Here is a 13,699-nt window from a genome sequence, read left to right on the forward strand (position 1 = left end):
CCACCCCACCTCCTTCTTTAACTACCTGTTCTCTTCTTGCGTGCTGTTCTCCTGCTCTCCTCCACCCCACCTCCTTCTTTAACTCCCTGTTCTCTTCTCCTGTGCTAATCTGCTGCTCTCTTCCACCCCACCTCCTTCTTTAACTCCATGTTCTCTTCTGCTGTTATGCTGCTCTCTTCCACTCACCTCCTTCTCCAACTCCCTGTTCTCTTCTCTTCTCCTATGCTAATCTGCTGCCCTCTTCCACCCCGCCTCCTTCTTGAACTCCCTGTTCTTTTCTCCCGTGCTGATATGCTGTTCTCTTCCACCCGCCTCCTTCTTTAACTCCCTGCAGGGACTTTTTAACCAATTTTATTCATTTGAAATGTATTTGTGCCCAGTCCTTCTGAGCAAAGACATATGTGTCTTCCAGATAACTGCTTCTTTGCAGCACAAGTATTGTACAATCTGTAAACGGCATGGCACTTCACAAACCTAGGTTAAGTTTCACCAAGCTGTTATTTGGAACCTGCTAAATTGATGCACACCTGGCTCAACTTTAACTTGGCTCTTGTGTTATATGTTTCTGGTAGGTTTGAATGGGAAGATGGTAGGTGTGAAAGTAAATAAGTATGTTCGAGGCATGTGGGCTGCTGAATTCATATCTGTGCATAGATCGCCGCCTAGTGTTGGGTCCGGATGATTGCACCTTGTTGTCCTGGAAGAGTCTTCGAAGTATCACGAGATAGGTGACTCCTCCCCTGGACTACAGTGCGCATTGGCATCTTCTCCATCCTCAGATTGTTTTTTTCCGCCATTGGGTTCGGATGTTATTCCTATACTCCAACTTCGGAATCGAAACTAAACTTTTCTAGAGGGCAAAAGGCCTTCGACTTCGACGGTATTGTTCTCGTTCGATACTTCTTGACTCGATCAAGCCTTCCATCTCGACTCTGTCGTCGACACGGGCCGTTGGGCCTTTTCGACGGCGCGTGGGCCTGCTGTGGATGGAAAGGAGCCCGTCCAAAAGGTGCCCACAATGCCACTCCAAGTTCCCGCATACTGACACACACAGTATGCAACAAGTGCCTATCACCAGACAACAAGGAAGAAACCTGCCCCGCCTGTGCCCAATTCCGTTAGAAGAAAACGATCCGGATTCGACGGGCCGCTAGGCAAGAAATGCAGTGATAGGCACCGGAACCAGACAACATCTTCGAGGATGAGCCGGAACTTCCAGAAGGAGAAGATTCGGATCTAGAAATCGTCACCGTCAAGGACCACTCGGACTCCGATGACGAAATCCCACCGGGGCAAACCGTGAGTACATTGCCCCCGACACCAATTAGCCCGTTAGCGAAGGCTCCGATCGAGGCATCGCCTAAAGGCCTTAGCCAAGATCCAAAACATCATTCGGCAGCCCCGCCATCCGGCTCAGCTTCGAAAACAAAGACTAAGCCTTCAGACACCCCAGGTCCAAGTAACGTTACCCCAAAGAAGGTTCTACCACCCAAAAGGGTCATCGACCCTTAGGGCGTCAAACTGAAGAAGGCTACCAGCCTAAGGGCGTCGACCCGAAGAAGGCTGTCGAGCCAAAAAGCGCAGAACCAAAGAAGGCCGTCGAGTCAAAGAAGGGCGCCTACCCAAAGCAGGCTGTCGACCCAAAGAAGGCCGCTGCGCCAAAAGTCGTCGAACCGAAGGTCGCCGACACTGAGGGCGTCGTACCGAAGTCTGTGGTCCAGCCAAAAAAGGTTATCGAGCCAAAGGCACCAACCCGAAAACAAGTGCTCCTGATCCGAGAAAAATCGTCGACTCGACAAAAGACAGTCAACCTAAAAAACCTGTCGAGCACAGAAAGCGCATCGAACCTAAAGATCCGGTCGATCCGCAATCAATCATCGAGCCGGACAAGCAGCCCGAGCCGAAGAACAGCAATAAGGCACCGAAAGTCGTCGAACCAAAAAAGACTGAGCCAAAAAAGTCAGACACAGCCACGGACAGTGGAAGAAGAACTCTTCCACCCAGAGCCATCAGAGGATCAGGCAAAAATATACATCAACCCTGAGACTGGTAAAGTTACTATTTTACACAGGAAAAAGAGGCCATTGGACAATGAGCCTCATTTCCCCATTCCTCTGAAGAAAAAGGACTTTGGGACTTCTCCCTCTAGACCCTTCATTCCTTTCTATCCCACTATGCCTACTACGCCTTTTGCTCCTTACTCTCCTACTCACTCTGGGGACAATGAGAGCGACACAGGGGAATATCCCCAATATGATAACTATCCTGAGGATCCTAACCCTCAAAATGAACCATGGGTAGAGCCCACTGATCCATATGACACGCATCCCATCCCTGACACCTCCTCATACCCAACAAGGCCGTCACCTACTGACTAATAGATAGGGCAGCGCAGTACCACAACGTAGAAATGCACAATGAACCTATAGAAGAGGACTTTTTATTTGACACATTCCCTACTACTGAGAAAAATGTCAGAACACTTCCTATGTTGAAAAGGGTCCTAAAACACGCGCCGGACATATTTAAAGATACAGCCAGAGCACGTGTAATCAATCCCAGGATTGAAAAGAAATATAGAGCGGCCCCTACAGACCCTACTTATATCAGAGGTCAGTTGCCATTAGATTCACTAGTGGTGGCAAACGCACGCTGATGGGCCAACTCACAGACAACAGGAGAAGCTCCACCTCCTGATAAGGAGTCCAAAATACTAGAGGCCTCGGGTAAAAGAGTAACATCCCAGGCCTCCAATTCATGGAGAATTGCAAATACACAAACTCTACTAGCTCGTTACGACAGAGCACACTACGACCAGCTTGAAAGTTTGATGCAACACCTGCCTGAGCCTTTCAAGGCACAAGCTACTGACCTCATACAGGAGGGAAAATTTATTACAAACGCCTCAATTAAATGCGCGCTTGACGCTCTTGACGCGCTTGACGCAGCTTTTCGATAAGCTACCCAAAATCGCATCTATAACCATCCCACACACAACAATATCTGGGAGCTACTATAGACACCTCAGTAGCAAAGGCATATCCAAACTCAGCAAGGATAACCAGCATGCAGATGCTCATTCGCAAATTTCAGCCTCAACACTCTTTGCCAGCTCAAGTTTTCATGCAGCTCATAGGCACGATGGCGTCCTGCATATTCATTGTCCCCCATGCCCGACTACAAATGCGTCCATTGCAAGAATGACTTGCACGGCAATGGAACCAAGCTCAAGGACAACTAAAAGACCTAGTGTTGGTAGACAGTCGCGCTTACAACTCTCTGCAGTGGTGGAACCCACAAAACCTTTCCAAGGGGCGACTGTTCCATGAGCAGGTTGCACAACTAGTACTAACAACGGACGCATCACTGACAGGTTAGGGAGTTCATCTACTTCAATACACAGTACAAGGGCTCTGGACAATCAAACAAAAGAAACTGCATATCAACCAACTAGAGTTGCTGGCAATATTCCTAGCTCTAAAAGCATTCCAAAAATACCTGTACAACAAGACTGTGTTGATCCGGACGAACAACATGACAGCAATGTACTATATCCAGAAGCAGGGAGGAACACACTCCCCACAGCTATCCCACTTAGCACAGAGCATATGGAAGTGGGCAATTCCAAAAGACATCTTTCTCCTGGCAGAACACCTCGCAGGGAAAGACAATCAAATAGCGGATCTGCTCAGCAGACACAACCAACAACTTCACGAATGGGAGATTCTCCCCCAAGTTCTCCAGCCATTCTTCGAACAGTGGGGGCACCCAGAAATAGACCTGTTTGCCACAAACCAAAACTCAAAATGCCGGTACTTTTCCGCCAGATTCCCACGTCCGCTGTCACAGGGCAATGCGATATGGCTGAACTGGTCAGGCAGATTTGCGCACGCTTTTCCCCAGCACCACTGATCCCGCTGGTGGCACGCAAACTGCGGCAACAGTCACTCACACTAATCCTAGTTGCTCTCACATGGGCGAGACAGCCGTGGTACACAACGTTCTTGGAGCTTTCAGTAGTTCCTCATCAAAGGCTGCGCCTCGTACCCCATCTTCTAACTCAGAACCATGGAGAAATCAGACAGCCAGATCCCAATCAGATGAACCTAGCGATCTGGCTCGTGAAGTCTTAGAATTTGGATACCTTAACTTGCCTCCAGACTATGAACATCATTAAGGAGGCAAGACGACCGACTACTAGAGCAAGCTATGCAGCTAAATGGAAGAGATTTGTTATTTACTGCAACAATAACCAAATCAACCCATTAAATGCTCCCATTCAGAACATTATATGTTACCTACTGCATCTTCAAAGATGCAACCTAGCCTACTCTTCAATAAGACTACACCTTGCTGCTATAGCAGCATGCCTTCAAAACTGACAACACCTTTCACTGTTTGGAGTACCAGCAATCAAGGCTTTTATGGAAGGTCTTAAAAGGGTGATTCCTCCAAGGCACCCACCTTCCCCAGTCTGGAACCTAAATATAGTACATACCAGACTTATAGGGCCTCCTTTCGAACCTTTACACTCATGCGAATTGCAATTTCTAACATGGAAGGTGGCATCCTTGATTGCCATTACCTCACTCAGGCGAGTTAGTGAGCTACAAGCATTAACAATTCAAGAACCATTCATGCAAATACATGCTAACAAGGTAGTTCTTAGAACAAACCCTAAATTTATGCCAAAAGTCGTTTCAACTTTCCATATCAATCAGTCAATAGAACTGCCAGTGTTCTTCCAAAATCCACAGTCCGTAGCGGAAAGAGCCCTACACACACTGGACGTAAAGAGAGCTTTGCTTTATTATGTGGACAGAACAAAATCATTTAGGAAAACAAAGCAATTATTTGTTGCTTTTTCACCACAACATAAAGGGAATCCCATATCAAAGTCAGGAATAGCCAGATGGATAGTTAAATGCATTCAAATTTGTTATCAAAAAGCAAAACGCACTTTAACCGTACCCCCAAGAGCACACTCTACAAGGAAAATGGGGGCATCCATGGCTTTCCTAGGAAATATCCCTCTTGAGGACATATGTAGAGCAGCCACATGGACTACCAAACACACTTTCACAAAACACTACTGTGTAGACATGCAAGCAAAGCAGCAAGCTGCTGTAGGTCAGGCTGTCCTCAAAACTCTCTTTCAAACTGCTGCAGCTGGCACAGGTAACCACCGCTAGAGGAGATACTGCTATACAGTCTATGCACAGATATGAATTCAGCAGCCCACATGCCTCGAACGGAATATGCTACTTACCAGTATGCATCTGTTCTGGTCATGTAAGGCTGCTGACATTCATATCGCCCGCCCTCCTCCCCGGTGCCTGTCGCAGCTGCAGCATTATCTTTTGCATGGCCATCTCTTACTTTACTATCTCCATCTCTGCCACAATGGCGAAAAACAATCTGAGGATGGAGAAGATGCCCATACCAACTGTAGTCCAGGGGAGGAGTCACCTATCCCGTGATACTTCGAAGACTCTACCAGGACAACAAGGTGCAATCATCCGTACCCAACACTAGGCGGCGATCTATGCACAGATATGAATGTCAGCAGCCCTACATGCCAAGAACAGATGCATACTGGTAAGTAGCATATTCCTTCTCATTACAGTAAGTCTTGAGCCTCAACACCTAATTTACATTAAACACCTGATATGGGGAGTATTTCATTTTTTTTATTTTACATTTTTCATGGAGCTCATTTGAAACATTAATTTAAATCATATGTTGTGCTTTGCTTCTTCACATAGATGAGATTACAGAATCTTTGAAATCTAAAAGAGGAGTCATTGATGAATGCAATGAAACTGAAGAAATGGGAAAAAGTGAAAAAGACATTACAGATACAGTCCGAGTAGATGCTGATGGAGACAGGGATGTACCGCCTGAACTTCTTCCTGACAAAAGCAAAGAGGAAAAACCCCAAGAGGATTCATTTGAAAAAGCTAAACCTGAAGGTAGGTTCTCCCTTTAACTAATCTGCTGTTCCTGCTGGAAAGTGGGTCTCTCATTCTCTGAGGTGGGTGTGTCGTACACACATTTTTCATGTTTGACTTCTCTTTCCTCCTTTTACTACTCAAGGTATTATCGAGGCAAGGCATAAACCGCCCAATCCACCACACCTACTCTTAAGCGTACTCAGCCAGCATCTCTTTTTATTTACACTTCTGTCCTTTTATCCAAGTATTGTTTTAGTTGGTCATTGAGTTTAGAGTATCGAAGCAAATGCAAGACACTGGCGGCACCAAAGCAGTTCCATCTTTGGAACAGAGATATTTGACAACGCAGACATTACAAACTTCAGGAATTAAAAAACCTAAAGTTCAAGTAGGATGACTGATTGTAAATTGTAATATGTCTATAACTGATTTTGGAGGGCTCAAGTATCGTTATGGTACCTCTGTAGATTCACTTTTGGTGTTTGTCTTGGAACCACAGCATTGCTCATTATCTTTTTTGCAGAGCTGTAGGAAAGTGCCCTTTTTAGGTCGAGCCTAGACAGCTCTTGCACTGTCTGGAAGATCTGTTGTATGTACTTTGTAGGCTCTGAGATCAGCCCCAGGACTTATCTGCTTCTGTTTTTTCTAGGGAGTTTTTTCTGTTCAACTGCCTCTATTTAACGGTCTTGATAGAAAACGACCTTTAGAGGTCAGTAACATACCAAAATTTCTTTCTGCTTAGGGACATTCTTTTTAGGTCTCGCCTACAACGAACGCGCTGAAAGCGCGTTCTCGCAAGCGAGAACTATAGCCGTCGTCTCAGCAGTCTGAGACCGACTAAGGGAGACAAAACCTGGTCGCGCGCAGCGTTTCCCCATAGGATAACGTTGTGCGCGCGGCCAGGTCTTGTCTGCACGGCATTGCATTGCAGTCCGGATCGCGTCGCGCGCTTCTCTGGAATGCAGGGGAGTCTGCATACCAGCGCGCGGCGCTGATAAACAGGCAAGAGGCGCGTGTCGGAATCCGACTCTGCCAGGCTGCACGCGCTTTGCGGCACAGCATTTACTCTCGCTTTTCAGAGGACTTCCTTGGCGCACTTCGTCCTACTTAGGGAACGGGGCTGTAATTGAGTAACAGACACTTACCCACACTGACTCCCGGCGGTGAAAGGCACCAGCAGCACTTTACCTGCACGTAAATTAATTGCAACTTACTACAGTATCCAAATATTACCTTGTTCATACTTGCACAGATAGGTTACGATCGGAGGGGGAGGGGGACAGGGGACTTGAAAATAGACCTCTATTTTTCATTACAGTGAAGCGCCTAAAAGTCCACGAAGCGATTAACTTCTGGCCTTTATTTACATGACATAGTTTGCGTTATTTACATGCCAAATATTTTCAATGTTCATTTGGTGCGCAGACTCTCTGAGCCAAGCCCGGCTTTTCAACGCTTGGCTCTGGCTCCCTCTATTAACTTGTCGACCCGGCCACCTCTGATGTTATACCGTTTACACCCCCAGACCCCCTCCCACTTCCATCCCCCACTTCACCTCGGAATCCAGTGTGGTATGCTCTCAAAGGTAGAATCCTGCCTGCAACCAACTGCTCCTCCACCCTCCCCGCTCCCCCACCAGTGTGCATGTTCAGTGCCAGTCTGCAACGCTCTTCTCCCACCGGCATGCACGTTCGGTGCCAGCCTGCAGCCCTCTATCCCACAGCAGCGTGGACGCTCATTGGCAGCCTGCAACCCTCTCCGCCCCCCACACCCAGCAGTGTGCACGTTCAGTGCCAGGCTGCAGCCCACTGCCCCCAGCTGTGTGCACTTTCAGTGCTACCCGCAACCCTCTGCCCCCTGCAAACTGCACCCTCAGTGCCAGCCTGCAGCCCTCCTTCCCCAGTGGTGTGCACGTGCAATGGCGTGACAGCCCTCAGCCCTCTGCCCCCTCTACTCCAGTGGTGTGCACGCTCCGTGCTGCCCGCAGTCTTCTGCCCCCTCAGTGGTAGCCTGCATCCTCTGCCCCCCGCAGCGTGCATGCTCAGTGGCAGCCTGTAGCCTCTGCCCCCCCCGCGGTGTGCACGTTTAGTCGCAGGCCTCTGCTGCCCTCCCCTGCCCCAGCGATGTGCATGCTCACTCAAGTCCGCAGCCCTCTGTCCCTTCCTCCCCCCAGTGGTGTGCACGTTCAGTGCAACCCGGAGCCTCTGCCCCCACCCCCACCCAGTTGTGTGCATGCACCTGTGAACCCGCCTCACACCCCCCCTCGCCCCAGCAGTGCGCTGGTGTGCACACAGCCTTGTGCCCCCTCCTCATCCCAGTGGTGTACATCCTCATTGGCAGACCGAAGGTTCCCCCCCCCCCTGTGGTGTGCACGTTCAGTGCAGCCAGGAGCCCCTGACCCCTACCCCGCCCCAGTGGTGTGCACGCAGAGTGTCAGCCGGCAGCCTCCACCTATAGCGCATGGTGCGCGCGCTTCCTGGAGCAGCCTCTCTCTTGCTGCGCTCTCTAGGGCGTACACCCCGCCTTCCCAGACTATAATGTAAGGTTGGGCCTTGGGTCTAACAGGGTTTGTCCTGGAAGTTTGCCCTTCCAGTACGCACTACTAGACTGCCTGCTTTATATTATAGCACCTATGCAACAAGCATTTGCAATGCAATAGATCTCGCAGTGACGCGGGTTTAAGCTATTGGCATTGTAAATTACAATGCCTTTTATTTATGTTTTTAAAAATAAAAGAAAAATAAAAGGCATTGTTATTTGCAATGCCAATAGCTCAAACTCGCGTCAATGCGAGACCTATTGCATTGTAAATGCTTGTTTTATTTTTCTGGCAACTGCCTCATTTTAACTTTCTTGATAAAAAACTACCAGCTGAGGTCAGTAAATAATCACTTTACCATTCCCTAGATTCCAGGCCATAGAAACTTGTCTTCCACGAGCACCTGCAGATAATGGTTTTTTTCAAATCATGTATTTTCAGTGATATGACCACCAAATGCCCTGATTTTATATTAAAAACAGAGCTTTGGACAATACTATTTCCATCTCATAAGCTGTATTTCTCTCCATGTGTTCCTATGCCTGGCGTGTTCCGCAGTTTGGTGCTTACTTTCCCTCCATTTAACGAACAGTAGATGTTTCAGCACCCAGGCGAATGTGCTGCATAGCTAAATACATATATTTATTTATTTATTTTATGAGTGTTATATAGCGCTGGCTAGACCCGAAGAAAAAAGAGAGTAACAAATTACAAGATTTCACAGAAATTACAGAATGATTACAAATTACAGAGGATTGACTTGCGAACATAAAAGTTGAGACCCAAAAAGACCATGGAAGATGGAAGTCCACAGGAGGGGAGACAGTAGTGGGGAAAAACGATGAGACATATGTCCGAAGTCTGGCTGGGTAGGTGACGGCCATAGCGGTGTGCTGGAGCCAATCTCCCCTATTGCTGTCAGTGCAGCTCCACCGGGAATCAGCCATGTGGTTCGGGTTCCACCTGATTTAGAATATAAGGTCCCAAATGCGAGACCGATTGCGTTGCAAGTGCTTGTTTGACATGGTCACCATCACTTTTTGACTTGTATTTGATGCAGTTTTGATTGAAGTGCACTTTGTTTCTGCTAACCTGGTACCCAGTGCTGGTGCTCTTTCCCCAAAACAAGCATTGGCAAAGACAATAGGTCTTGCCTATGTGAGATTTATTCACTTTGCTAATGTTTTTTAGCTATAATGCAAATGGCTAATAGTATTGTGAAAAAGCTGTATGACACAGCCAGTGTTGTCCGCATTGTAGCGCCTTTTATCTTTATTTTCAGTAATGCTGCACTGAAGCTCGCGCTGTTGTATAATATGGGTAAAACAAAACTGAAAAAGCCAGGAGATCTTGCATTGCTGAGACCTATTGACTTTGCCAATGCTTGGTATGAAGTGCCACATGGAAAGTTATAAGTATTTATGTGATGATTTTGGGGGTTCTAGAGGGCGGGCTAGCTTTTGGGGGTTCTAGAGGGCGGGCTAGCAAGATGGCCGCACTCTAGTGAGGCTCCTGCAGTCTTGGATGCCCAAAACAACATTATCCTGCACTAAGGGCCCTAATCGTAACCCAAAAATACAAGAATAGTGAGGACTTTGCTATGAAAAGCAAAGCTTAGCCAGATCCTGCGTGAGAAGGCGGCACTGCCCCGAACGTGTCAACCGGAAGCAGGGCATACAGAGGTGGTTCGGAACATCTCAGAGACCATGGAAGCCCCTCTGCGTGCGGACGGCAGGCCCAACAGAGGCAAGCTGGAAGACAGGATAACTCCGCAGGAAAGCAGACAGCAAACGTTGAGGCGAAACTGAGACTCTGCAGCGGGTATCGGCATCGGGAACCCACAGACGCGAGACAGGTGACACACCACCAAAGGAGTAAGGAGGTGGGCCATGTGAGATGTGGTGGGGGAAAATATCTGAGTCCCTGGGCGGTAGCCTAGTGCTTTCTCCCCTGAAAGCTTTGTTGCCCCCCATACCCGCTGATCGCCGTTTCTGAGGGGTGGGTGCAGGCGGTGGTGCTGAGCGGTGAGCGCTCGCGCCCCGACCAGAAAGGAGCTGCTTTGGACCCCTGAGGAGACCACCCGGCCGCCATATTGGGACAGCTTGAAAACCCAATCTATAAAGCACAGCCTTAAGTAAGCAAACATAGGCACCCACCACGAGTAGCCCACGCACACGGAGAAGGGGAAGACTGTAGCACTTAACAAAAAGACATTGCATACCTGCGAATTCCCCCTGCCCCCCACAGGAATCTTAAATCTGAATTGCCTCTGGAGTGAATCGGACTGAAGGAAGGAGGTTGTCAGCAGCAGTTGAAATTTAGAGAGACGCACCAGCGTACATAGAGCAGCTAAACATGGAGAATAAACAGCAAGAATACCTTGCGACCCCGGTCGTTGGGAACAAGATTTGGAGCCTAGAGGCCTGGAGCTCGAACAGGAAAATAGGCGAAGCGCAGTAACCAGAGGACAGCAACCAGAAACCGGAAAAATATTGGTAAAACAGAAGGCAGGCAGCAAAATTGTCCTTCGAACCCTGCAAATCTGCGAGAGGCCAGAGCCACGATCGAGATCCTAGTCAGCAATTGGAGAAGGAAGTGCTTAGTTTGTAAAATATTAAGTGCAGAGTGAGAAAGTGCCCTCTTTCTTGCATGGTATGCCCCACTGTTTGCTGAATTGCTGATGTGCTTTGACTGAGTGTGCCTTGGGCTCCTGCCCATCAGGTTCCCAGGGCCTGTGTTCCTTCCCTAAAACTGCATTGAAGCCTGAACACAATTGGCATCTCAGGCCACATTATTTATCTATTGATTTGTAAACATCACTGGTTAAGAATAAATCACCCCAGGGAGTTCCTTAATCTAGGGATACTCAAGATGTCTGTCTATTGCCTATATAAAAAACAACCTAGCTCTGATCTATACATTTAGAACAGCACAAGACTAACAATCACCTTGAAAGAAAAAAATATGTGAAGAGCATACATATTTTTTTCTTTCAAGGTGATTGTTAGTCTTGTGCTGTTCTAAATGTATAGATCAGAGCTAGGTTGTTTTTTATATAGGCAATAGACTGAGACATCTTGAGTATCCCTAGATTAAGGAACTCCCTGGGGTGATTTATTCTTAACCAGTGATGTTTACAAATCAATAGATAAATATTGCCGCGAGAACTAGGATTTGTGTTGTTTGATGACTTATTGAGTGGAGGGCGTCCTAGTTCTGTCTTTCCCTCTAGACTCCAATTTTGTTTGTGCATCTCAGGCCACATGTCAGCCTGTGGTAAATGGTACCATAGGTACCCAGGGCACAGTGACCAGAGAAGGCCCCTAAGGGCTGCAACACTTATTGTGCCACCCTTAGAGGCCCTGTACCCTGACACACACACAGTGCCCTTGCAGGCTGAGTGTCTTGGTGCAGAACAAAACTAAGAGTTGACATGGCACACATCCCTGTGTGCCATGCCCACAAAACCTCTGCCCTGACATACATCAGTCACCCCTCTAGCTGGGTGCCCTATGCCAGTGGTGAGGGTACAGGTGCATGAGCCCTGTACCCCTACTGTACCCAGGGCCATTCCTGGGCACTGTGAGTGCAGTGCTGCCATTACGAGTATATGGTGCTGGGAGTTTGTCATTACGAATTCCACAGCACCATAATGGCTGCACTGAAGACTGGGAAGTTTGGTATCAAACTTCTCAGCACATTAAACCCACACTGATGCCAGTTTGGGATTTAATGTAAAATGCACGACAGAGAGCATCTTAGAGATGCCCCCTGAAACTCTATCAAGGCCCAGTGACCTGACTGAGTAGCTGCCTAGGTTGCCACCAACAGACATGTTTCTGGACCGCTGAGTTGAGAGCTTGCTGCTCTCGGGGGCCTGAAACAATGCACATCCTGGGAAGCGGTGCCAAGCCTACTCCCCCAGGATGGGCAGGATTCACGAAGGAGAAGCTTCAAAGGCATGCCACCTTTGTGAGCCTCTGCAGACTATTTGCTGCTTTCAGCAACTGGTTCTACCCCCCACTTTGGGCGGGAGACCCGGCGGGATAAACAAAGTGAGGAAGAGAGGTATGCCCACCTCTGCCAACTCTACCCCTAAGGTGGGGGAGGCGAGGTGAAGCACAACCTCGAGTCTCCGCCATCTTGAGGATGGGGGGACCCTGCCAACCAGGGACAGGCTCCTGCCCCCCTCCCACTGGAGAGTGGCAGACTATGGAGTGTACCCACCCCAGGGAAGGCACCCATTGGTCCCTGCCCTTTACCTACCTGTAATGCCCCTAAATTTAGTATTCAGTTGCACCCTGAACCTTCCTTCCTCAGATCCAGCAACCACAAGAAAAGAAGGACGTCGAGAAGCCGTGCAGAGCTAACAAGAGGAAGAAGCCCACTGACTTGGCCCAAGCCCTACAGGCCTGTCGCCCCACATACCTGCTCCTGCGAAACCCTGGCATGTCCTGCGTCAGCAACCTCAAAAATCCTGGAGGACCTGCCTGCATTCACTTTAAAAGCTGTTTCTCCCATGAACACTGGACGTGTTTAAACTGCAGCTCCTCGTGCCAGCCAGAAACCGCGAATCCAGCACACACTGCACCCGCCGAACCCGTCCCGTGTTTGAGTGAACCAACACCACGAGGTGGTCCCCCCCTGTGATCCTGACACCGAGATCCGGCGACCCCTGACGTGCCTCAAGCCTCCAGAAGACGCCTGCAGTCTCAATCCAGAGCACACCCCCTACCGTGACCAGAGCGGGTAAGAAAATCCAATGTCCAAAGGCACCCCTGCACCCGACGCCCCACAGCCTTGTGTGCCCAACCATCCCTCTACATCCCAACTTACCCCTCGAAGTGGTGGTCACTCCCGGAAGATCCTCGTCCCCAAGCCTGCAGTGTTTCTTTGTTCCGGAGAATCCCCATTGAAATCAACAGGGCAGCCGACCTCAAAACAGCACCCTGCACCGGCTGCCCTAGCGCCGCTGAGGGTGTCCCTTTGGTGCTAACTTAGTCCCCAACTTGCCCTGAGCTAAACCCTAGGAGCTTTTCTCCCACAACCCTGTGGCCTGCTTGCCAGCGGCCACCAACCGGAGCTCCCCTATACTCCATAGGATAACATTAGGTCTCAACACTCTGCACCTGGCCGCCCGAGTGCTGCTGAGGGTGCAACAACAGTGCATCAGTGACCCTGGGAGACTCCTAAGTCTAACCCCAGA

General features: G+C 48.9%; 1 protein-coding gene across 5 annotated transcripts in view; it reads left to right on the forward strand.

Moving 5' to 3' along the window:
* BPTF (bromodomain PHD finger transcription factor) overlaps positions 1-13,699 on the forward strand; it is a 1,855,127-nt gene that overhangs the window by 187,688 nt on the left and 1,653,740 nt on the right. For all 5 annotated transcript variants that reach the window (XR_013598794.1, XM_078654332.1, XM_078654328.1 and 2 more), the window contains exon 4: positions 5,766-5,972. Coding sequence is in view for 4 of the 5 variants with exons in the window: in XM_078654332.1 (XP_078510458.1) it covers positions 5,766-5,972 (207 nt within the window). In the remaining variant the exon portion in view is untranslated. The remainder of the gene's footprint in view (positions 1-5,765; positions 5,973-13,699) is intronic.

This window comes from Lissotriton helveticus, chromosome 7 (assembly GCF_964261635.1).
Source record: "Lissotriton helveticus chromosome 7, aLisHel1.1, whole genome shotgun sequence".
NCBI lineage: Eukaryota > Metazoa > Chordata > Amphibia > Caudata > Salamandridae > Lissotriton > Lissotriton helveticus.